This window comes from Mastigoproctus giganteus, chromosome 3 (assembly GCF_048544385.1).
Source record: "Mastigoproctus giganteus isolate SK-2022 chromosome 3, ASM4854438v1, whole genome shotgun sequence".
NCBI classification, from domain to species: Eukaryota; Metazoa; Arthropoda; class Arachnida; order Uropygi; family Thelyphonidae; genus Mastigoproctus; species Mastigoproctus giganteus.
Window position 1 is genome coordinate 20,812,099 of NC_143577.1, and position 27,545 is coordinate 20,839,643.

Below are 27,545 nucleotides of genomic sequence, written 5' to 3' on the forward strand. Positions count from 1 at the left end.
AGATGTCGGTTCTTAAAAAGGCTAAAGGGTGTATGGACATTCATGCAGAAACTAAAGATGGAAACTATTAGCAAATGCCAAACTGAGAAAATGTATTAGCCTTCAGGTTGAATAGTTGACCCTCTGTCTTTTTCAGGAGCAAAGACCTCCTGATTGAAACTGAATGCAGTTTTCTTTCAACTACTGCACTTCAAATATGCTTCTGTAATACTACAGTACTGTGAGAACCTTCATAATTAACTACAGATCCAAGGAACTCTGCATGGCTTATGATGAAAATTTTTCTCTGCATGGTTTACACTAGCTGGTAGAAGAAATTTGTTTATTAAAGATGGAATTCACTTGAACTAATAAGTGCAAATATTTTTTATAATGTCATAGAGGTGGTATTAAAGGTTCAAGGAAACATAATTTGGATGGGGATTAAAGGGGGAGACATAGGAAAGATATAGGTTAGTGGCACAGATCAATAAAATAACTTGAAACAGGAGGAAAAGAAGAGATTTAGTGGGAAAAAAAGGGAAGTTCTTAAAGTCCACACCACATTAGAAATTAAATTTCACTGGAAAAATACACATTTTAAATTATTTAACAGTGCAGTATCCTTTAAAGATTAGATTATCTAACATTTTTCTGTCTGTGGATTTCAGTTTGAATATCCTATTAGACATTGATTTTGAAAATTATTCAAGGTACTGTTGCAGACTTGGCAACCTCCACACCGTTGAGTCATAGTTCTGTTAATAACAATGGTTCTGCTATCTAGACCTGGCTATCAAAGCATTTCCAAAGCTCCATCAGAAAGAGATGATCTGAACATAGTTTTTGTTTTTCTAACCTGGCTGAATATTCTCTTACATTCAGCACTGTTACCAGAATTGTTAAAATGCCAAGCACAACCTTTGAGATGTATATTTCAAACTTCCTGGTACACTTGTAAGTCCCATCATACGTCAATTCTTTCTTCTTACATAATAGCATCTAGTAGATTTTCACACTGAAACTCGCAGAAATGATGCTGCAAAACAAATATTGTTATCTATTTCTTTAACAGCACCAAGAAATACCAGAAACCTGTCCACAAAAAATATTTCAAATCTGAAAATGATACACTGACAACTAATGAAATGTTACCTCAGCATTTATAAGAACATAATTTTTTTAATGGGAACTTGTGCACCATGTAGCCACATGCAGCCATAAAGTACTTCCTCACTGAGCAAAATCTTCTCTTGTTTTAGACTCCTGACATTTGCAGAAGAAATGCCTATGAATAAGTCAGAATCATCCTTCTTAACTTCACATTATGAATAGTGTATACATTGGTCATACCAATGTATACAAAGTGATGCAAGGTGATACTGCAGGATATGTAGGTGATGGGTCTTTTATTAATTTTACTATCATGTAAATGTATCAAAAAATATAATAGAGCTTAAAATATTTCAATTTGTAAAAGTGGTTTACTTACACAACACACTCATAACTATCTTGCCTTGCAGCTATATGCCTAAAAAATAAAACAGAATGATAAAAATATATATAATATATAAAATTTAAAAATATATATTTTAGGAACAAAATATGAAATATAAACACGTCATGATCTAAACCATTGGCAGGCAAATTATTTTTTAATATTTTTAAATGATCACAGGTTCTACCTTATTGTTTATTGTTATTATTTTTTCACAACCATTCACTTCGACAACTTGTCCTTTGAAAAAATAAAATTTTAGTATCCATGTTGGTTCAATTAGAACCAAGAAGGAATTAAGCAATTTTGTGCAATTCATCTACTTTGTCCACAGTTGAAACTTCCAATACCTTTTGATTTCTCCATCAAAAATTCAACCAATTTCTGTTAGTTATAGTGAAAACAGAAAATATGTTAGATCAAGTATGTAATACTATAAGTCTTTTTAGTTTATTCCTGGCATAAAGGAAGGAGGCATTGTTCTCGCTAAGATTTGCTTTGGAAAGATTCTCATTTCCTGGATTTTTGAAGGGTCTGCGGTTCATGCGCTAACTGTAGCAAATCAGCTATTGCTATCATGGTAGCTGTGGCTTGTTTCATAAGGTGTCTGCATGTTGTGTTTAGATCAGAATAAAAGAGAACTATAATATAATAATTTCTCTACATGCAAAAAAAAAATAAAGTTGTGCTTTCCTCACAAATTTTTTGGAAAAATTTTTTTTTTTATTATTTCTTTCTTCAGTGTGTTTTGTATCTACTAATAAAATATCCTGGAAATTTATCTATTAGCAGCAATCTTATAAACTTCTAAAAATCACTGTAAAATAAAAAAAATAATAATAAAAAAAAGAGAATGAAATGGAATAACTACTATGATTATTAATAAGAAATTCTAATTTTTCAAAATATATAGCATTGTTAACCGTGGGGTGGGGGGGAGGGTCAAACACGTTGAGAAAATTTCATAAAAGCATGCTATAGAGCAGGGGTTGGCAACCTTTTTAAATGGCGGGCCAAATAAATGTCCGAGGTGCACACGGGCCAAATTTGTTTTTAGCTTTCTACGATTTTTAGGATTATTAAAATGATGTATAATTAAAAAATTGTCATAAACAGTTTTATGTTATTTATTGTAATATTTATACATACTCATACATATAATTAATTTTATCAATAAGAAAAACGAAATGCAAATTCAAGATAAAATTACAAAAATACAATTATAGTATACAATTCTAAAAAAATTAAATCAAAAATTACCATAATTTCAAAAATTTTAGAAAACCTTAATTTTAGATTTTCAATTATGCCTTCATAAAAATAAAATGGCAAACCCTCTCCAAGTTATTTACTTTTATCTGTCGAATATTCACTGACATTTGCCGTTGAAACGCTAAATACACTTGCACTGCAATCGCATTCTGCAGAGCCGAGAGTTTGGGAATGACTACTGACTGCAGCAAGTCTATGCCTGCTTGCCAGTGTTGCCAGAAGCAATACTTGCTTACCATTTGGCAAATTGCTGCTTACTCAAGTCGTGATATATGGCACAAATTCAAATGATTCATTAAACATCACACAATCAAAATGTTAAAAACAATTTAAGAACAGCAAATAATAAAAATTACAATAAACATAATTTCCTGATATATATTCGGTGGTTGTTTCTTATATATACAGGAACTCCCCGATTTGCACAATACTCGACTTACGGAAATTTGACTTTACTAAATTTTTGCCTGCCACTACAAACTTAAATAAAATCGTGAAAACATATTTCGCATCCCGTAGGAATAAATGGAAGTGTCGTGAAAATATCGTAATGTTAACGCAATAGCATATATATTTTTTTTTTTTTTTTTTTTTTTTTGGTGGTGGTTCGTTCCAAGACCTTGGAAGTTGAAATTTTCGCTATATAACTAAGCTATTTATCTTTCTAAAAGGTCATTTTTATAAAGGAAATTGCACTACATTTTCATCGTTATCATATGTTTCATTATAAGAATCAATTTTGAACACCTTTGTGATATTTTTCTAAAACACATTTTTGGAGGTCACTACCACCATGAAACAATAAATACTATTTGCACTTTCCAGTTTATTGGGCTTTTCTGTTAGTGCAATCTATTATAAACGGGTAGTAAACTCGATCTTATTGCATTTGCGATAACTAGAATTCTGTGGATTTTTATGTTATGGTATTATGGTGAAATGAGTTCTCCTTCACTGAAATCTTCAATCATATAAAAAACATAGATAAATAAATTTTCAGAATCTCTTCATTCCTATTTACTTATTACAATGGTGAAGGGAAAGGGACCAATGAAAAGTGCAAGTGGTGGTAGTGCCAGGAAACAAAACAAATTTGATTTAGAAAGGAAGTGAAAATGATTAAGTAAGAAGTAGGACAAAGTTTGTCATCTATTGAAATGAAATTAGGTGTCGCTGCTTCAACAGTGAATACTATTTTAAAGGATACTGTGCATATAAAAGAACATGTCAAAGGATCAATGCACTTAAGATCAACAGTGATCACAAAATAGTGTTCAGGTGCCATATCGAAGATGTAACAGCTGTTAATAATATGGATGGAAAATCAGATTCAGAAGCGAGTGCCCCTGAGTCTAACGACCATTCAAGCAAAAAGCAACAAGAATTTATAAAGATATTAAGAATAAGTACGGCAAACCCCAAGCCAAGTTCATGGCAAGCAACGGGTAGTTTAATAGGTTCAAGCATTGCACTGGTTTCCACAATGTTAAAGTATGTGGTAAAGTTGCCAGTGCTGATTCTGCAATTTTGTGATGTGTTAGAAAAAATGATTGATGAAGGTGGCTGTTCAATGCAGCAAATTTTTAACATCGACGATACTGCTCTGTATTGGAAAAAAATACCAGATCAAACATACATTGCCAAAGAGGAAAATACAATGCCAGGCTTCAGGGCGTCAAAAGATAGGGCCACGTTCTTGCTTGGGGCTAATGCAGCGGGAGATTACAGATTAAAACCACTGCTTGTGTACCATTATGGAAATGCTCGTGCATTTAAGGGCATCAATAAAGCCACCCTACCCATGCATTTCCAATCGAACCAGAGAGCATGGATAACAATATCTGACTTTGAGGATTGGTTTAAATGCTGCTTCATTCCCAAGGTTGAAAAATATTGTAAAGCCAATGAAGTTCCTTTCAAGGTTTTGCTTCTATTAGATAATGCTCCTGGACATCCTACACATCTAGATGATTTCAATTCGAACACGAGAGTTATATTTCTACTGCCAAACAACTTCACTCATCCAACCTATGGATCAGGTGTCATTTCGAATTTAAAAGCATACTATTTACACACAACATTTTCTCAGGCATTGTCTTCAGTAGACGGTGAGAAAAATTTTACGTTCAGAGACTTTTGAAAATCTTACACTATTTACCATGCCATCTTAAACATTAATTAGGCCTGGGCGGAAATTACTAAAAGTTGTTTAAATGGCACGTAAAAGGCTTTGAAGGGTTTGAAAAAGACGAATCATGTGAAGAGGTTACAGATAAGATTGTAAAGGTTGCAGAGCTACTTCAGTTGGAGTTTGACGCCAAAGACATGGAGGAGTTAATAGAGGAAGAAGAGAAGGAATTATCTAATGAAGAACTTATTGACTTGCAGGCAGTGATAGTGAAAGAAAATGCTGACGGAGCTCAAGATGAACCAAATGAGGAGCCAAGACGCTTCGTCACCAGAGAGATGGCAATGGCATTTTGTGAAATTGAATTGGCAATGGCGAGATTTGAGAAGATGGATCCTAACAGCGAACGATTCTTAAAAGTTAACAAAGAGGTGAATGATATGCTTGCCTGCTACAAAGAAATCTACAATGAAAAGAAAAAATCCACCGTCCAGTCATCCATTAACACTTCTAAATCTCCACAGCCCTCAACCTCCTCAGCAGCATAATTATCAGCTGAAGACGTCAATTCTGGCAACAATGCTCGAGAGGTAAAACTTACTGATGTAAGTTTTATGATGAGGAGACAGAGGTAAAACTTACTGATGTAAGTTTTACCTCTGTCTCCTCTCTTTTTTGTAATTTTATAATTCTGAAATTTTTTTAAATTGCACACTTTTGTAATTTTTCCTGCGCATGAGATAAAAAATTTAATAAATACAATAAATAATTCTATTTACACGTTCATCGAACATTTCTTTTTTGATTCAATCAATTCAGCGAGTGCTGCACAAGCAAGGGGGAAATTCTGACTTAAGTAGCTGTTGTTGTTATTTGGTTTTTAGGAGCATTAGCAACTAAGGCCATATTGCTCTGGGGATATGTGGTGGTCATTCCCTGACCTTTCCACGTCCTCCTTATTTGGTGGTCCGGGCTCAAACCCCGGGCCAATCAAGAAGCGTGTGCTATGCACTGCTGCTCCTGCCCACTTGGGTACAGAGGTGCCGACTTAAGCAGCGTTCTGTGGAACGCAACCCTTACATAAATCAATGAGTTCCCGTACAGTATTTTGAAAACGACTGCGGCCTGGAGGTTGCCCATCCCTGCTATAGGGTTTTCTTTTGCATCTCCTTTCTGGATCTTTTAGACTTAGCCAAAGTATTTATGTAACAGTTGAAAAAGACGAATCATGTGAAGAGGTTACAGATAAGATTGTAAAGGTTGCAGAGCTACTTCCGTTGGAGTTTGACGCCAAAGACAAGGAGGAGTTAATAGAGGAAGAAGAGAAGGAATTATCTAATGAAGAACTTATTGACTTGCAGGCAGTGATAGTGCCTGCAAGAAGTAGGTGAAGGGTTGACAACATGACAGAAAATAATCCAAATAAAACTCATTAAGGCATAGAGAACCAGTGGTCTACATTTTCATAAGAAATGTCAACACTAATATCCTTGCATTGCCCAAAGCTTGATTAAGTTTCTTTCACGTTTCTAATCTGGCTTTCAGGTTGTATTTTATCCACACTTTGTCTAGACCAGGGTTGACAACCTACAGCACCAGTGCCAGAGTAGGCACCCAAGACTACCTTGAATGGCAACATGAGATGATTATATTTAATCATCTGAATAAGGAATGATAAACTGAAAGTTTCGAGAAAGAAGAAGCATATTCATGTTTTAATTTAATTTCAGAATGAAGTCCACTAAATGCATTAAAAAATTAAAAAAAGCAACTCAAGTTCCTAATTTTTAGCAAAATAACAGCAGATATTTTCTCTACATATATAAGCAGATAGACCCTAATTTCAGTAATCCACCACTGCCACCAGAGATCCTTACAACAAATGAGCACAGCATTGAAAGGTTAACTGACCTCCAAGTCTAAACAAATAGCAGCGCTTAACTAATACAAAGTCTAAGGTATCGTTAAACAGAACAAAAATGACATTAAATATTTAGATTTCAGACTTTTTTCTGTACATTTCTGACAATTTATTATCTTTTTTTTTTTAAAGGAGCACCACAGCACAGAATGGCATATTATAGTTTTTTTTTTTTTTTTTTTTTGTTCTTTTCTCAGATATTGCCCAACCAGTACATTATCATAAAAAGGCTGTCCAAGAAAGATGAAAATTTATAATTATGCTTATTAAAAAAATATACCGTTTAAAAAGTAAATGTGCATGCTATTGCAATTCTTATCTCTGAACTTGTTGTTTGTTTGTTTATTTGGAGCATTAGTAACTGAGGCCATATTGCTCCGGGATATGCGGTGGTCGTTCCCTGACCTTTCCGCATCTTCCATATTTGGTGGTGACGGGCTCGAACCCCGGTCTAATCAAGAAGAGTGTGCTATGCACTGCTGCTCCTTCCCACCTGGTTACGGAGGTGTCTCTTACCTCTTAACTTAATGTGCATTTATCTAAATACCTCTCCCATGATGTGCTACTGAATAGGGTGAGAAACACCCACTGCTACACACTACTAAACAGGATAACACATCCCCATTTTTGTTATAAAATTGGCAATATCTTGTAATGATTTCAAACAATTGCCAATTTTATGAAATTAAGTGAAGAATGCCATGCATGCCACCCTGTATTTTAAAAAACCTCCAACTGTCTGTCATCCACTGCTCTTCATGCAAAACAAGAGCTTATTAAAATCGGGGCCTTGTGTAGTTAGGTGAATGAATTCTAATTTATGTGGATTGTCACTAAGCAAAAATAGACATTCTGATATAGCAATTCAAGTAGATTGCAGAAAAACAAAAAAAATAAAAATTTCTTAAAAAGAAATTAAAATCCTTATGACAACAGTTATAAAAATTTTATGCCAATTAACTAAGAGTTTCTGGCATTCCCCCCCATACTTCTCTTTCAACCCATGCACGGTACTAAGTACTATGGTTTTGACACCTTACGTGTTTGGGGTTTCCATAAAAAAAACAAAACAAAAAAACAAGCTCCTTGCTAAGCAACTAACTTATGGCATTGTTAACTGCCATAAGTTAGTTGCTTAGCAAGAAATAAAATAATCTGCAATTACTATTAGACCCAATATTTTATTTCAACTGCCATTTCAATGACCAATTATATAATTATTTAAGTTTGAAAATAGCACGTGCATGCACGTGCACACACACAGTTTACTACTCTCTCAACTTTTGTAATAACATCAGCAAACTTTACATCAAGCCTGTTATAGTTGCATAAATGTCATTAAGAAATATCAGAAACAACAAATAACCCACTACCGAACTGTGTAGAACCACACTTGAGACCCAGGTCCACCCACTCAGCCATATACAACTACCCTTTTGTCTCTTATCATATAACAAACCACTATACACCATAATATCATCCCATCAATGGTAAAGTGATACAAAATTAATCCAGCACTATTCATGCAGGATGTTACACCTGCAACATCCATCACTCCAGCTGACGACAGTGTGAATGATCTGGTGGGTGACAGTATGATGGATCCCTAAGTTGTTGACAACAGATCAAAATGCACAAGAATTGTCAAGTTAAGTGAACATAACATTTGCATTCATTACAAGCAGATCCAGCAAATTTCCTTGCAAGGTTAGTGGCTATGGTGGGATATGGGTCCATCGCTTTCAGCCAGAGACAAAGTAGTAGTCCAAACAGTGGAAACACAGCACTTCACATCAAATGTGCAATCATAACTGTCACAACATATACAAAGTCAATTTATTTTTTCACCAAACATAGTAAACCAAATAATCATTGTGACACGTGGTCACAGACTAAACACGAACAGGGCACTTAATGTCACCTTTTCAGTATATTAATGTACCTGCCTATTTGAAAAACAACAACAAAAAAAAAAAAAAAAAACCCATAGAGGAAAACTAAACTTAACAGCAAAATTAGTTACCCGATTAGTAGCAAACTTCTCACAAAACTGGAACTGACAGATATGCATGTAAACAACTCAAACTTAGTTTGTAAATTTTATTTTTGTTTAGGAACAATTGAAACCTTCAATAAAGAAGTTTCAACTGAGAAACCACTTTTATTATATATGAATAGCTATAATAAACAGTTTATCTAACTAATTCATAATAGATATGCATAAATATGACCAAGTAATCTGATTTATGAAATATTCCATAAAAATGGAATTTTTTTGTGCATCAAAGAGCATTTTTTAAAAAATATTACTACTTATACCCCACTGCACAAAAATAAATTTACACAATTAACAAATTAAATGGATTTTTTTATGAAACCCCCAAACACGAGAGGTATTAGAACCTATAGTATTTAGTACCATGCTTGGGTTGGAGGTTGAGAAGACGAAAGAAGATATTTGTTGACATTAGACTTCAACTTCTGTAGACTAATTTTCAGGAAATACGTGAAGGAAGGTTGTTCCAGAAAATGGTAATTGAATGAATAAACGAGGAAGATGAAAAGTTGGTTCTGTGAGTTTGAAGTTGAACAGTAAATGGATGTTGGCTGGTGGCACAGCACATGTTTGGACTGTTTTGAAAGAGAGAGCAGGAATTATAGAAGCCAATTCGGAAGAACAGTGCCCATGGAAGTATCTGCAGAAAAGACATGCAGCAGAAACAGTACATCTATGAGACAGAGAGTGGAGAGCCTGTTAGAGAGAAGTTATTAATTAACCTAACTGCCCTCTTCTGAATGGAATCTAGAAGCCTGAGAGAGGTTTTGGGGGCACCGCCCCAGATGTGGGAACAATATTCCATGGTAGGGCAGAGTTGCGATTTGTACAGACTGAACAGCTGTTTGGAAGAAAAGTAATGCCGAGAGCGAAAGAGAAAACCAAGTTTTTTAGATGCAGAGGAAGCAATATTTATAATGTGCTTGTGCCAAGAGAGATTAGAAGTCAGGGTAATCCCCAAAAGAGATATATCATTTTGCCTAGAAATCGGAGTGTCACCAAAGATAAGCATAGGAGCAGAAGAATCCTTTTTGCGAGATATAAGACAAGACTGAGTTTTAGAAGGATTGAAATCAACTAAGTTGTCTTTGCCCCACTGGAGAATTACCTAAAGATGGGAATTTAAGAAATTGGTAGTGGGTATTTGAGAAGTTGAAGCTGATTGAGCACGGCAAGGTTTATCAAAATGGAAAGTGGAATGCAATGTGCTATCATCGGCAAAACTATGGATAGGATTTCCAGTCAATGGAAGAAGGTCATTAATATACAAGAGGAAGAGTGGGGGAAAGAACTGAACCTTGGGGGACACCAGCATTAGTGGAGAAGTTAGAAGACAGAGAGCCATTTACCATAACCCTCAGTGAGCGATCAGAGAGAAAACTGGATAACCAATTACAAAAAAAAAATTGGCAAACCATAAGATGGAAGCTTGTTTAGAAAACCTCTATTCCAAACACGATCGAAAGCCTTTGAGATGTCAAGAGCAACTGCTTGTGTTTCACCGAACTTTTCCATTGAATTAGTCCATAAATTGGTAACATAAGCCAGAATATCACCAGAAGGTCGACACTGATGGAATCCATACCGGCAATCATTGATCAGATGGAAGGTTTCTAGGTAGTTTAAGAGTTGGTGGTTAATTGATTTCTCCATTACTTTAGAAAGAGTAGAAGCAATTGCAATGGGATGATAACTGGATGGGAGAGACTTGTCACCCTTTTTAGGAACTGGCTGGCTGAGCAAATTTTCAAGCATAAGGAAAAACACCTTTGGAATAAGAAAATGAAAAAAGGTGGCAAAGAACAGGAGTAAGTTCAGGAGCACAGGTTTTGAGAACAAGTGGAAAAATACCATCAGGACCTGGAGCTTTCTTGGCGTTGAGATTTGTCAAAATCTTTCTGACATCCTTTTGACAGAAGACCACAGGAGGCATTGAATGGAGGTTGTTGGGAATGGTGGGAGGTGTTTTACCAAGATCATTAATACATGAGTTGGAATAAAAATGGGATACTAGCAGGTCCGCTTTATTCTTGGCTGAAGTGACAACAGACCCATCTGGTTTTGACAGAGGTGAGAGCAGAGATGGGCAAAAGTTTCAGTCAGTAGCGTTGGCAAGAGACCAGAATGCTCGGCTACCAATAGGGCAAGAAGCAAGTTTTCTACTCTTAGCCTGTTCAAAATCTAGTTTGGACTGATTAATGACTGCTTTACAATTGTTGTGAGCTTTGGTGTAGGCAGAAAATGAAGCTGAAGAATTGGAAACAAGCCAATTACGATATGCAAAGTTCTTCTCTTGAAGAGCTTTAGCACATTTATTGGAAAACCACGGTTTAGATAAAGGACGAGATTTTAAAGTGGAGTGTGGAATAAAGGATTCAATTCCTACAAGAATAATTTCACTGACACGATCAGAGCAAACTTTGACATCAGAAGTCTTGAAACAGTAATCCGACCAAGGAAAAAAAAAAAAAAAAAATCACGCAGGTTATCCCATTTTGCATTCTTGTAATGCCAAATAACACAAGGTTGGGAATAGCCATGAGATAAAGGCTCCATTGGAGAAGAGACAATCACTAGCTGTGATCTGAGGTACCTAAAGGACCACTCACTTTGACTGTGTACTTAGAAGGGTTGTTTGTGAGAAAAAGATCAAGTGTGCTGGCTGTATGGTTGGGATTGTCCAGTATTCTTGTAGGTAAATGAACAATCTGTGCAAGGTCATTAGAAATTGCAAAAGCCTCAGCATCTCGACCAGCTGGGTCGGTGTGACTAGAAAATGGAAGCCAGCTGGAGCTGAGAACATTAAAATCACCAAGGAAAATTACCTCACTGTTAGGAAAGTTGGACTGGAGAAAGTCAAAGAGCTCCAAGTGATTAGTGGAGTTGGGAGAACAGTAGAGACAAGATGAATTTGACACAATGAGGTAAAGAGATTTTAAGCTAGAGAAGATCGAAAAGAGGAGATTCCAAATTACCAAGTCTCTGACAGGGAATATCGGAATGGACAGATGCACAAGTACCACCTGAGGCAAATGGAATCATAGAGCAAATAATTCGGGCAACTGAGATGAGCAGTAGTTGAATCAACTGATAGCTGAGATTCTGTCAGAAAAAGTACATGGGTTTTGGCAGACTGCAAATGGAAATGGACATCGTTGAGATTAGAATTGAGACCCGTATATTTGTGAAATGAACTAGGAAGTGTTTGCATATAACATGACCTGACCTTTCTCCTTTAAGATCATCAGTGGTACTATACATGAAATACACGAACAAAAGTAATTATTTAATCATGCTAGAAAAATATAAAATGAAAATGCAATACAGTTAACAAATGATTTAACAGTTGCATCCTTGAACCCAATAAATTCAATGGCTTACTAATCACAATAAGCTGTTCAGTGTCTATTTTCCTTCTATGATGAAGTAATCACTTTTGTTCACATACACTACTATCAATGATGACCCCATTTCAAGTGTGATTTGTTAATTACTAATAAATGTATTTTTATTAAGTGCTTTAGGAAGTTAGTGTTTTGATGATTAGATATTTCCTCTCTTGTTAAGAGAATTTTAAATGAGAGAGAAAGATCTGTCATTACAGCTCAAACTTCCTGAGAAATTCTTTTTATATTCTATTTTTTCTGGCAATAAATCTAAAATTCCTAATAATTTATTCATATTGAAATGTCAGAAATAAGCTTACAAAGGTGTATCTCCATGTTCATTTACTGCTTCAAGATTACATCCAACATCCAATAAACTTTGACAAATATCAACGTTTCCAGAGAAAGCTGACCAGTGTAATGAAATGTTTTCTTCCTACAAAAAGAGAAATTTATAAAATATTAATTTAAATATGAATATATTATTATTTGTATTATTAACTCTGAATGACTAAAATATTTTAAATTATAATTTAAATATAACATTTCAAATAACGATAAGAGTTTCATAAGCCATTCCTCCCAAATAGCTATTATTGTGTGAAATAAGCTAAATTTTAAGAAGAACTGATCTCGGTGGGCTACTGACTATTTTATTTCATTTCATTCATTCTTCCTTGTTTTTTGTTAATTTCATTTACTGTGGATGTTTGGTACAACTCTTTCTTCCTTGTAGTTGATTGCTGGAACAGACTTCCATCTGTCGTTGTCGAAGTTGATAGCTTAAATAAATTTAAGGCTGAACTAGACAAACATTTGAAGTGACCAGATGGGTGAAATGGGAAATTTTTTTTTGGCTGATGCTATATAAGTCTGCTTTCTTGCATCATATGCCTCAACTATGCTAATGCTTTCACTGTTTTAGAGATTAGCATCTATCATTTTTTTAAAATTCTTTCACTAAGTTCCATTATAACTGACCTGTATGAATCAGGCTATTTTCATGCATATTTTCCCATAACTCTATGTCCAAAACACAGGTTGCCACTGTCTCTAAATTTCATTAAAAGTCATTAATGTATCACTGACTCAAAAATTTCATTTTGGCACGCGAGTCTCTTTTGATACTTTTAAGTTATTAATTTTCAATTTCATTTTTAAATTGTAATTGTAATTATATACGAGGGGTTCAAAAAAGATATGTATTTACCCAGATGTAGTTGTGATAGAAGATCAAAACAAACACAATGTATCACTTTTTCAACGTAGTCACAACAGTTTCAACATAGAGACAAAATGACATATTTTTGTCACTTCTCATATGCTGTCAGATGCCAGTTTTGTAGAAGTCCTTCAAATCATGACTCAGCAGCGGAAATCACCTCATCATCAGCAGCAAAGTGTTTTCCACAAAGAAAGGACTTCAGGGCAGGAAAGAGGAACAAATCCAAGGGTGAAAGGTCAAGAGAATAAGCAGGATGCAACAGAACGTAGCAGAATATTTCAAACCTGCATTTGTGCGCACATTCAAAGCAATGTGCAGGGGGGGGCATTATCGTGGAACAGGCCTTTTGAGAGCTTTCCCCATATTTTTTTCTTTTATAGCAGAATTTATCTTTATGAGGAGGTTGGAACAATACTTTGCCCTTCTGAAGGTAATCTATTAGTATTACACCATGCTGATCCCATAAAGCTGACAGCATCACCTTGCTAGCACTTAGCTGCACCTTTGCCTTTTTTAGGAGGGTGGTGATTCTGCATGCTTCCATTGTTTTGACATTTGTTTCGTTTCGAGACCATAGTGATGGATCCAAGTTTCATCCATGGTGTCTAGCCGTATATAAAAAAAAAACTTCCTCCTGCTTTTCCTGGCACATTGACAACATTTCATGTGAACATTATGCCCTTTCTTTTTTCTTGTAAGGGGTCAGAATTCTGGTAGCCCATCTAGTAGACACTTTACTCATATGCAACTGTTGAAGGATGATGTTCTCCACAGGCCCTACACTAATTTGGAGCTCTGCAGCTAGTTCTTTATTGCTAATATGGAAATCTTCCAGGATTAATGCCTCAAATTTTGCAACACTCTTCTGTTACAGCAGTTGCTGAATGTCTTGGGATTTCTTCATCATGCACTGAAGTTTGTCCACATTTGAATTATTTATATTAATGTGCAACAACACTGTAACCTGGGCAGTCTTCTCCATAAATACCATAAACAGTGACCATTTCTTTGAGGACTGTTTTGGGTATTTTGCCTTGCAGACAGAAGAACCAAATCAGTGATCTGCATTCCACTTTATCTATTGTGATACTTCACTTCATTCAGCACTACAAAGAAAAAAATAAAATGAACTGCCAGACTGAAACTAAAATTTGCATAGTTGCTATAGATATTTTAAGGTATCAAACAAAAAAAATTTCATTTTCTATCACAACTACTTCTGGGTCAACATAAATTTTTTTTAACACCCCCCCCTCGTACAGCAAATGACTTTAACCTAATAACTTCATTCTTAAGTTTTTTTGTGCAATTTTAATAAAATATATATTTTGCTGAAATCCAAAAATTCTTAAAAGTAACATTTTTTTTTTTTTTTTATGGAACTCATATTTGCATACTGATTATTAAAGAAACATGGGATCACATATTGTTGATTTCCTCCTCCTCTTCTCCATTTTAGTCTTGACAGTTGACCTGTGACAGTCATTAGAATTGGTAGCGTACAGCAATATGAATTATATGTGTGGGGGCGGGGGAGTATTTCTCAATTTTTATATTCTATGGATACTTTTTAACTAATTTGCATTTTAATTAGTAAGAAGAAAGCAGGTTTTCAAAATGATATTAAGTAGAGTTTAAGTCAACTCACATTATCTCTACAAGATGAGTCAGCTCCCTTGTCCAATAATAACTGCACAACACCTAAATGATTATATTCTGCTGCCCAGACTAGAGGCGTCCATCCACCATCATCCTGAAATTGTTATTAGCAAAAATTAAATGGTAAATTAGTTCTAAATGGAGTTATTAAATTTCTATTTAGTTTTATTATTTCAATTAATATTCTAAATAACATTTCAAAGAAAAAATTTCAAATCCAAAGTTTATTCAATGACACAGGATTTAAATGTGAATGAGCTTACACAACTGCATACACTACCATGTGATACCACAAAATCTGGTAATGTAAATAGATAAACTGTATTCTCTATCCTGATCTTGTAAATTCATGATGCTAAATGGTCATCCAGAGTAGTATAAACAGAAAAATTTATTTACTTACCAACATTAATTTAAATTCTGTAATATATTGTAAATTTAAATTTTATAACCTTCTTTATTCAGATTGATGTTATTTGGTTTTTAGGAACATTAGCAACTAAGGCCATATTGCTCCGGGGATATGTGGTGGTCATTCCCTGAGCTTTCCGCATCCTCCGTATTTGGTGGGCACGGGCTCGAACCCCGGTCTAATCAAGAAGCATGTGCTGTGCACTGCTGCTCCTGCCCACCTGGCTACGGAGGCACCTAATCTTCTTTCCTTAAGTTCATATTTCACTTAAATAATGGTTGTTAATAAATCATCCAAGGATACAGTGACTCAGGTGGAAATGTCTGTGGGCACTTCTGGTGTGAGTCATCGCTTGTTATAGACTGGAGAATGTATTCTAAAGTCAGTCTAGTAGACCAACCAGGCTCAACTGATGGATTTTTTTTTTGCACCTGATGCAAGGGAATATAGCAATCTCAAATTAAAACTTGGTACATTACTAGAAGAATTTGAGTAACTGAAGAAACAAATGTAATGGGGGGGCTCAGCACGGATTCAAGTATCTAGTGCCCTGCAAAGTAATGCAACCTTGATTCTGGTCCCAGAACAGAGTAGGCAAGTGAATACTGCTCTGATTCAAGAAGATTTAGTTTTATTGGGGGAGACTACTGTCAGAGAAACAGAAAACATTTTTTGCTATAAAGATAGGTGAACTAGAATTTTTCTGGGAGCAACAATCACTGTTATCAACAGATTGTCAGATTTTAAGGGGTTGGGGTACAGAGAGCATTATTATTCATGTGGAGACTAATGAACACAAACTGACAACATTTTGCATATTTCAACAGATCCAGACCTGGCTGCAAGATGTTCCATCCTCTCCCTGATGAAGATTAGTAGTAAATAAGCCATTTTTTGGATATATATATATATATATATATATATATAGGACCATGCTGAAAAAAATGTTGCAAGTTAGGTCAGAATGTTTGCAATTCTGCTCAACAACAGGAGGGATTGTGTGCAGAAAGCCTTGTTGATTAACTCAAGATTTGAGGGATTCTGCAAGGCTTTTGGGGGAAAATTTTTATAGTGTGGCCTGCACTTGTAGGTAGAAGGAATCTATTTTGCAGAGACAGTATTCATTCGAACAAGGGTAGTGACAGGGTTTTGCCAGTATCATTAAGGTTATCTTAAGGTTTCAGATAAACTGCTAGTTTAGTGGATGTAGTGGAGTTTTAGGAGCATCAGCAACTAAAGCCATATTGCTCCATGTATACTGTCTGTTAACTGCATGTGTTCTGTGATCGATTTCCTGTTTTGCTAGATGGGGTAATATAGACACACGTATATCTGATGATATGGGTCAAAGTAATACTTTAGAAAACAGGCCATGCACGTAGGGTTGCATATCAGCCAAGTTTCTTGCGACGACCGACTAACTGGTTAAAATAAATTTATTAAAATAAATAAATGATATATACATAAGATAAAAGCGTTAAAATACAATAAGATAAAAGTGTTAAAACACAATAAGACAAAAGTGTTAAAATATAATATAATAAAAGTGTTAAAATACATAGAAGCTTTTGAGATGAAGTGCCTCTTCATCAGCTAGTCGGTGAATGGTGTACTTCAGTATATATTGATGGTTACAATAGCAAAAGTCAGCTGGGCATGATCACGTATCGCGAGTCTGGTGTCGGTAGAATTAAGTAGGTAGGGTGCAAGTGCACTCCAAGTCCTAGAGTGTCACAGGTCAAACTAGAGTGCATCACTTTATTCTCCCACGCTTGAATGCACTCTAGTTTGAATGGTGACAGGCAATTGGAGGTTTCTAAAATTAGGGGGAGAGCTTTCAAATTGCAGCTATCCACCTCATGTTCTAGATAGATGTCAGCTTCAGCTCATGAATTTGTTATGCAATCTAATCCTCCTCGCGTTAATGAATTTATCTCTACTGCCTACATCCGCTATTATCAGGGCATATCGTAACGTCTTGTTAGGATTTTGCGTCTCCATCATATAAGATGTGTGCAACTTCTGGGGAGGAAAAATTACAGTCTATTATTTGTAAAGTGAAAACACCTGTTCCTCCTTTCTTACGGAGTGGTTCCATATATCGCATTACGTGTGCGGATTGTGGGGGGGGGGTATTATGTAGGTGAGTCTGGTAGAAGATTGAAAGACCGAGTTTCTGAGCATGAGGTGGCTCTGCAAACCGGTAATTTTGAAACAGTCGCCGAGCATTATTGGGTTGGGCAGCACAATCTTGGTCCCCGATGGGATATTGAAATTGTCAACTATTCATGTGATTACCACCAGTGCTTGTGGCTTGAAGCACTGCACATAGCTACCAATAATAGTACTATGAATCACACGAGGGGAGTGCACTTACACTCTATTATAGAATGTACTGTATTGCAGTGCGATGAGTGTTAGCGGTCATCACGTATATAATTCTGTTCCACTGACACCAGACTCGTGATACATGATCATGCCCAGCTGACTTTTGTTATTGTAACCATCAATATATACTGAAGTACACCATTCACCGACTAGCTGATGAAGAGGCACTTCATCTCAAAAGCTTCTATGTATTTTAATGATTTTATTACATTATATTTTAACACTTTTATCTTATTTTATCTCTGTTTTATCTTATGTATATATCATTTATTTATTTTAATAAATTTATTTTAACCAATTAGTTGATTGTCGCAAGAAACTTGGATGACAAAGTAATACTTGTATACGTCTCAAGAATTCTTGTTCATTGCTGCAACAGCTGACGATGGCAAAATGTTCTGAGAGTCAGTCCATTTTAACAGCATCCATGTGGTACGTGGATACTGATAAATTGGTCCCTAAGTGGATGGGTTATTGGAATGTTTTCTGTAAAACATATTTTGCCTTTAAAATTTATGTGGAGTGCAGTAAATAACTTCTTAATCTCTTATTAGAATTAAACAAAGAATATTAATAAGAAAATTCAAAAAGCGGAGAACAGTAATCAGAAATTACAAAACCTAAGTAGAGGATATTAATCAGAAAATTCAAAAACTATTAAAGCAAATGCGAAACTTACCAAAACATTAATATTTACTTTAGCTGTAGTATTCAACAACATTTTGCATATTTCAACAGATCCAGACCTGGCTGCAAGATGAAGACAGGTTGTTCCATCCTCTCCCTGATGAAGATTAGTAATAAATAATTTTAAAATTAGAATTTAAGAAAATATAAAGTTTAATATTTAAGATCAGTCCCAACTTTAGAAATCATTCAGTTAATAACTATTCAGTATACAGAAAAAACTATGGCAATACATATGTTTCTGTGTGTATATGTGCAAGTAGTGCAAAAACAGAACATTTTGGATCATCTAAAAGTAATATTCATTGCATCACATTTCAACTCACCTTTTTATACTTCACTTTTGAAGTATAAAACCAAACTACTGGAACTTTTTCATCTAGAAATGACCCCTTTGTTTGATGAAAAATATGAGTTTCTTTTGGTAGAATACACCCTAATACTAGCCGACTAGTGACAAACTGGTAAAGGAATCGACTCTGCCATTTAAAGCAAATTGATTGAACAAAGGTGGATAGTGAAATTTGGTGTGGAGTATTTTATGATTTGTTCTCAGATTTTTCTTTAAAAAAAAAAAAAAGTCTTCAAACCAAGGGTTCCAAAAACTGAGGAACCCCCGGTTTAAACTCTCATGAGTTATGGGTTATACATGGAGGAAAAAAAAACCCATTTCGCACATTCATTCCCTCTAAATGTTTGTCCAGTTCCTCCTTGAATTTATTTGTTATCAACTTCCGCAACAACAGATGGAAGTTTGCTCCAGCAATCAACAACCCACTGGCTAAAGGCAAATTTCCGCACATTTATTCTATAACTTTTTTTCCTCAATTTGAATTTATGCCCCCTCAGGTTCGTAATCTGAGCAAGAGGAAGAATCAAATCAGAAATGAGCCTGCTCAACACCTATTCAAGGCCTTATACACCTCGATCAGATCGCCTCACAGGTGCCTAGACTCTAGATGCTGCAACTAGCAGAACTTAAGCCTTTCTTGGTAAGACAACCCTTTTGTTCCCCTCACCAATCTTGTTGCTCTTCTCTGTACTCACTCAAGCAACTCTACATTCTTCCTAAAATGAGGCCTCCAGAACTGTATGCAGTACACAAGGGATAATCACCTCCTTTTCTCTACTAGCAAAATTATTGTATATCATTGACAATACCCATGACCTGCTCTGGCAGCCTGTCTGCACTGCTCAGAAAACTTCATATCTGACTGCACCTGGGTCTTTTTCATTTTCTACCACCCTAAGTGTAGTATCACACAGTTGGTACATTACTCTGGAGTTACTTCTATCCATATGCAGTACTTTGCATTTGTCAATGTTAAACTTCAGTTGCCACTTCTCAGCCCATCTCCCAACTTTTCTAGATTCTGTTGCAGTAGCACACTACCATTACCGTCATTAACAACCCTGCCAACCTTTGTATCATCTGCAAACTTCGACACTAAGCCTGATATACCTTCATCAATAGCACTGATAAATATACAAAACAACAGTGGGCCCAACACCAAACCCTGGGGGACTCCACTAATAATATTAGTCCGTGAAGATCAGCATCCATTGATTACCACACTCTGTCTTCTCCCACTCAATCCCCCTTTTATCCATTTTAGCAACTTGCCCTTAATACCATACTGCTCCAATTTGTACAGTAGTCTTCCATGCACAACAGTGTCAAAAGCTTTCCTGAAATCCAAGTATATGATATCAAAATTATTTTTTGCATCTAGTTCCTTTAGGGGATGTAGGCGACCAATCAAATTTGTCAGACAAGAATTTTCCTTAACAAACCCATGCTGTGTATGAATTATTACTGCAGTCTTGTCTAGATGAACCTGCAATGCATCTTTAACCAGTGACTCCATTATTTTCCCCAGAAAAGAAGTTAAACTAACTGGTCTATAATTCCTCATGTCACCCTTATATCCCCAAATGTGTCCCCTTTGTAAATTGGGGACACATTTGCACATCTCCAGTCTGTGGGGACTTCCCCCGAGTCCAAGGATGCACTCATAATTATAAACATATACCAAAAATTACAAGAGAAGAAAAATTATTTATTTAAAAAATTATTATAAAATAATCCTGTTTAATAATTTCATTAAGGGCTATAAAAAATATATAATTCTGAAAAAAAAAAAAAAATTTACAAGGCATGGTTTAATTCAGCATAATAATTCTCTGTATGCATCAACTTGGTATTTGCTACCCCTAGGCGATCCTTATGAATAATATGCAATGCAAAAGTTTGTTAATTTCTCCTGTTTTCATAACTGCATCTTACAAAACCAGATTCATAAGAACCTCTTTATTCACTGCCATCAAACATGAAGAATCCAAATGATCCTTGGGGATAGAGCTCCTCAGATGTTTCCTGATAAACTTTGAGTAGAAAAACTTCCCACAAACAATTTTCATGAAAGAGTGTTAACAGGAACTTAATGGAATTAGATTATTATTGCTCTTATTGTATATTGTTAGCTGAAATTAATATATCTTATTGTGTCAGTAATTTTCTTCCATTATTTGAATGAATTCATAAAACAAGACCACTCTAAATGGGAAGGGTAGGGAGTGGGGAGAGAGTGATTACAAGTATTTCTGAAAATGCATGGCTCCATAAGCTTCCAAGAAATCTGCCAAGCAATAATAATTAAAAATAAGTAAATAAATAAAAGAAATGAAAAACACACGCTGATATTCTTTTATTTTCCATTTTGTGAAAGGAACAAAAAAAAAAAAAAAAAAAAAAGACAGCCAAACGAAAATGTACTTCAGTTTATGTATGCTGCACGGTTTCATAAATCTTCAATTTGATAGTATGAACCAGAGTTATAATGCTCATTATTTTCTACGTTGATTTGTAAAAGAATAAGAGAAGTTTACCTCAATCAATATGATACACAGAACACTTCCGTATGATACTCTCCAGAAATTAAAATGAAAACAATTAAAAAATCAAAAATCTTGTATTACAGTAAGAAATAATTAAAAATTAAGTAAAAAATTAAATTAACGAAAAAATTGCAAAACGATTTTCCTTCCCAAAGCTGACAATGCTATTTAACCATATGTCATGATCATAGGAATGAAAATTATCGAATAGGGGTGAGAATGAAACTTAAATAGTGATTATTTGTCTTCGCGCATGCAAGTAAAAGACAACGAATCGGAGATCAGATATGGCCGGTGAACATTAACAGAATTCTCATGTAATTTAATTTCGAGAGTTTCTGCAATTAATAGTCTCATATAATTACGTTGAACACTAAGTATTTTGGCCTCGTTAAATAAAAAAGTATGTTTTTCATTAATGGCATGAAAGGCTAATTCTGACGCTGCTGAACAAGAAGCACGAACTGAGGCAGCGTGTTGATTAACACAAAAATTCAGAGGCAAACACATAGAACTTGGTAGGACGAGTCGCAATCGCTGCAAGAAATGTTGTATACCAGGTCATTTATTTGCGTTGCGAACGAGGAAAGAACTCAGCGATTGTTCAGTGTAGTGTGTAATTCCTGGATACAATTTTAAATTCGGTATCTTTAAAGAATCTGTTAAGTTGTTTGTGACACTGTTCAACGTATGGGACAGAAAAAGTATTTTTTGATATTACTATTGTCGATTGGTGTAGTTTTTTGTATCCTATCCTCAGCTTGTATCCTAATTCGGTTTATTGCAGCCAGGGAAGAATTCCCCTTAAGGCAAACTAACTTAATATTAGGTAAAAATTTTATTAAAGTTCCACCAGTCATCAAAGACTGATGACTGGAGAAAAATTAATACTTGACTGAGCTATAACTATAACTTGCTAACTCTGAAAGTTTCCTGTCTAATTTCTAGATCTGACAAAGTGTAATCCTTCATGGCAGCTTATTTCCCAACCAGACTCCCCAGGATCTATTACTCAAACCATCTCTTCATTTTGGGCTTCCTTCCCCCTTCTCCCTTTCACTTCTAAGGCTGTTTTTATCTGTTTCTTCACCTCTTCTCTCTCTCTCTCTCTCTCTCTCTCTAACTGAAGTTAGAAGGGAAAAAAAAAAAAAAAAAAAACACCCACAAAACTCCTATATCTATTAAAACTTGAATTTATGATCATTTATATGAAATAATGTATGTGAAGATGAATATATGCATGAATTATGGCCCTTAATGAAATTATTAAATAGGATTATTTTATAATAATTTTTTAAATAAATAATTTTTCTTCTCTTGTAGTTTTTGGTATATGTTTATAATTATGAGTGCTTAGTGAATGTACATTTTTATGTTACTTTCCATTGAAACTGGAATGAATACACAGAATGCATACAGAAGCACACAATGTTTAATTCTCATTTCCATTTTCTTCTCTTTATAAATTTTAAAAAATAAGGTAATAAAAACATATAAAAATTAAATAAATTATATAAAGAATTCACTTATTAGTATTTCCTCTTATCAGGAATCACAGAAACTCAGTAAATGAAGAAACCCAAAGAATGCGTGTTTCATCTAAACTCTGGTATTGGGTTGGAATAAGTCAAGGGGCTGAGTCATGGTCATGTGTAAGCTGGCATGCTTCTGGATTTGGAAAAAATGTGAATTATACACCTGATTTGAAAAGGCAAATTAAGGTAAACATATAATTAAATTCCACCTTGACTGAAATTCTTTTTCAGAAATTAGGACCAAGTTTTCACATGACTGAAACTTACAGTTCATATTTCATGCATTTCAGCAATAGCTTAGTGTATGTAGGTGGCAATGATAGTAAGCTCCTCATTATATCAATTTTGTATGAACAAATATTTGTTCATTATCCTACATTTTATAAACATCGAACTGTTTTCATATTTTTATTATTTCAAATGCTTATCATGGAAATTCCTTTACACAGTACAAAGATTAGGTGGCATCTGGTGTCGAACAGTGGAAGGAGATGGCTGGGATTCAAGTAGTGCATAATGCAGAAGGGGCCGCTGAAGTCCTATTATACTGTTAAGCTCTATACATCTTGTGTAAGTAGTATTTAAAAGTTTCATCAATTCATATGTGCCTTACCCTCAAATTATTTCATCTGAAACTATGTACAAGTTAGTGCAAATGCATCATATTAGTACAGAGCTAAACTCTAAATTAGCAAATTTTTGCAAAGGCACCATCATTTAAGTTATATCTCATATTGTGACTACCTTCACAATGAGTTGCCATGATATTGCACTACTTTGAATAAGTAACACTTCACCAAAGGAGAAAACTGTTTTTACTTATTCTCAGCGGATACCACCACCCAGGCAGCACCACCGTTTCAGGGCTATTTGGCCCTTCTTCGGTGGGTAGGTGATGTAATGATGGCAAAATGGTTATGAAGTATAACTCCACAATATAAGAGATGCCTGATGGTGTATAAGATGAATTAAGGCATAAGCCCTTAATGCATCTTAATTTTATCTGAAATAATTTTTTTTGTAAAAAAATAATTTTTTATTTGTTTTCTGCATAAATATTCTATCTATTGAATTCTTTTCTGACATTCTGATTTTAAATAAATAAATAAATTAATTAATTAATATCTGTTTATTTTAAGTGAAAGTTACAAAGGTTATTTCCAAATTTATATTCCTTGGATGGCAAACAGTTGGAGGGGGTCTCACATTATAGAATTAAAACATTATAACGATCATTTACATATGGTTCAGCCATGCATTAAAAAAAAAAAAAAAAAAAGCATAAAAACCAAGACACACACACTGCATTACATTACACCAGTGTATTCTGAAGAATACACTCATCCACACAAAATAACTCATTTCTAAAAGAACTGCCTAAAAACTTAATGTGATTCTCTAGCAGAATAAATTTGGGCTTTTGCTTGATTTTTCAGAGGGATATGCCAGGATATTACTTGAGAGAGAGAGAGATTCATGAAGATATAGTTTAGAGAAGGAAAATAACAGATTTTATGTTAATTCATAAGATTGTGTGTGTGTGTGTGTTAAGCAGCTAAGGCTGTGGTGCATTATTGTGTCTATAAACTGTGTGTATTCTGTGGTTAATTTGCCTGTTTGCTGGATGGAAAACCCATGCAACCTTTGCCTGAGATTGATTAACTCTCCAAAAAAAAAAAAAAAAATCCCTCATAAACATTCCTTGCATTGATGGGATTTGAACACAGGCCTTTTCTACCTGGCGTGAAGAGGACAGTAATTATGTCTACTGTGCTACCTGCAAGGGCATAAGATTTGTGAGAAAAATAAGATTATTACATATTTTATTTATTATGAGCTTTGAGATGTGGATGTAGTAAGCATTTGAGGTGAAGCCTAAAATCAAATATTTGATCAATAATTCAAGATACACAGAATGCATATTAGAGATGGGATGAGATGACTTTCAACAAAGGGAGAACAGTTAAAGGACAGATTTTTTCGTTACAGACATATGAGCAGATTTATCCATATTGATATCCATATAGAGTTCAAACCTAGAAAAATAATCCTTAACCTTGGAGAGTTAAAATTAAGTTTAATATTTAATTGCAACTTCATCACCATTCCTAGAAATGTAGCAGATTTTTAAAGCATCAGCATTGTAAAAATCAGAGGTACATCAGGGGTAAACCAAAGGAACAATGCCAGCAGGGGAGGAATCAAAGGAGAAAAGGGAACAGAGAGAGGATACCACCCTGAGGAATCCCTGTAGAAATCATTCTAGTTAGAACATGATTACCAGATGAGAGAACTAGTGGCAATTCAAAAGAGAAGACAGCAGGAAATGTAAAATATCCTCTTTAATACTGAAGGTGTACAAAGAGCAAAGAATGCAAGGGTTTATGGAATAAGAGGCATATGTGAGGTAAAGAAAAACAAAACCTAACGACCTATTTAGATTTACACTTCAAATTAGATTACAATAGTTTCCATTAAGTTGTTATTCTTGAGGGATATTCAATGGCTTGGTTCCACACCTTAATCTTTAGTTCTTGCAAGGTATTTCATTAAGTACTTTGCAATAAAAAGTGTCTTACTACGGGACTACAGCCGCTCAGTCAAAGCCTATTTTTATCCTACATAACTTGGGAAAATATTCATATACTTATCTTGGAAGTATTAACTTAATCTGGTAAGTGTTTTGGGATTTCTGAAATGGCATGTCCTTTGGGTTTTTTTTTTTTCACTGAGGGCTTGTAATTCCTGACTAGATGAGCCCCTTTATATAGTGTCTATTTTATATATAATTTCTATTTTATATAAATCAATCAATAATTTTGCAATCTCAAAAACAATTGTTGAAAAGAAGATAAGAACACCACAACCAGTTTGTATTTTCACATGTGCAATCCAAGTGTTCTTTCATGTTTTCAACATAGTGTACAAAGGTCAGTCAATAAATTCCGCATAGTTCTCAACACTTCCTGAAATATAAGCAATTCGATTGTATTTATACAGGATTTTGTTTGCTGAACATGAAAGAATATACAATGACAAAGTCATGGCACTTTAATGCAGGTATGAGCAACAAATATGAAAACGTGTGGCCCAATGATGGCCATGCAAATGGAGTTAACCAAGGATAACTAAAGAACATTTGTGAAAATTGAAACAGAAGGCAAATCTGCACATGAAATCCAATCTTAGACTATAAGAAATCCACTATCTTAGAACTATGATTTCTCAAACGTTTGTTTCCAACACTAGATTCACCCATGAGAAAATGAAGTTCTCCAAAGTGAATCTAGGGCTGGAGAAAACTGATCTGGAAGGTTTTGACATGCCATGCATGTTGAAATAACAGAATTACTGAAAAAAATCTGAAGACTGACCTATGATGAGACTGCATGTGTTGTTATCATTGGCCATGGTACTATTTACACCATTTTTATAGAACATTTGGGGTGGTGGGGAGACTGAATTTTGTTGGGTACCTTCTGTCTGAAGGGACCCACCTCTTTTTCCACATTTAGGTTTAATTTTTAAGCAACTTTAGACTAGTACAGTGAAAGAAACAGCCAGAAATGTTAGAATAAGTCTGTTAATTCTGCATTACAACCTATCCTGTCATGAAGCCTGTGTGCTGGCATTTTAGCAAGGATACAACTGGGAGATTTTTAATCCTCTCTCTGCCTACAGTCTAGATTTCATTTCTTTTCAAAATGACGGAGCCCTGGGTGGGGGAATTTTCCACACTAGGTGAACTCAATATAGCTGTGAACAATGCGTTACAAGTATTTGCTGTGAATGGGGCACTTGATGACATCAGATGTCACCTAGTGGTGGCAAAATGTTGCCAAGTAAGTGGAGGAGCTATACTGAAGGTTTATAACTGTACATAGTTCAGAATGAATAGACTGTCATTCACAAGCAACTGCACAGAATTTACTGACTGGCTCTAGTGTAAAATCATTTGTACTTTCCATGCATTATCCTCTATGGCTGCACACACATCTACAGGAATTCTTCATACACTGCCTTATTAGGAGAGCCTGTTTCTGCACATCATAGCCACCTAGGTAAAAATAACTCCTAATAATGTGGGAACATACAGTGTTGCTGAAAAAAGAGCTAAACAAAAAAAGTAAACATGCAAACACTTACTAATGACAACTACAATTCTCTTAACTTACTTTTATATCGGCTTGTGCACCAGCACTCAACAGATAATGAACTATATCTGCATGCTTATTCTCTACAGCAAGCATTAATGGAGTATAGAGTTTGCCATTTAGTTGATCTACAGAGGCACCATCCTAAAATTAAAAAAAAAAAAAAAAAGTTTTTTTTTAAAAAGATATATCTACATGTTGATAATTTAGCATTATAGAGTAAGCCAAAATAAAATGAAAGTTAACACACAAGGCAAAAAAAAAAAACCCAACTATATATGGTTGAAAAGTTAGGTCAACATAATGTAAAAATTGTTCATCTGGATAAAGACTATCACTAAATCTAA

The 27,545-nt window shown here is 34.8% G+C and overlaps 1 protein-coding gene across 1 annotated transcript in view; it reads right to left on the minus strand.

Annotated features, from left to right (window-relative positions):
• The window catches only part of LOC150087781 (uncharacterized), a 251,831-nt gene that overhangs the window by 67,208 nt on the left and 157,078 nt on the right, over positions 1–27,545 (minus strand). Inside the window, exons 12-16 of the mRNA XM_090369876.1 lie at positions 27,220–27,342; positions 18,604–18,708; positions 15,114–15,218; positions 12,561–12,676; positions 1,472–1,510 (exon numbers count right to left, since the gene is read on the minus strand). Of these exons, the coding sequence (XP_090226002.1) occupies positions 1,472–1,510; positions 12,561–12,676; positions 15,114–15,218; positions 18,604–18,708; positions 27,220–27,342 (488 nt within the window). The remainder of the gene's footprint in view (positions 1–1,471; positions 1,511–12,560; positions 12,677–15,113; positions 15,219–18,603; positions 18,709–27,219; positions 27,343–27,545) is intronic.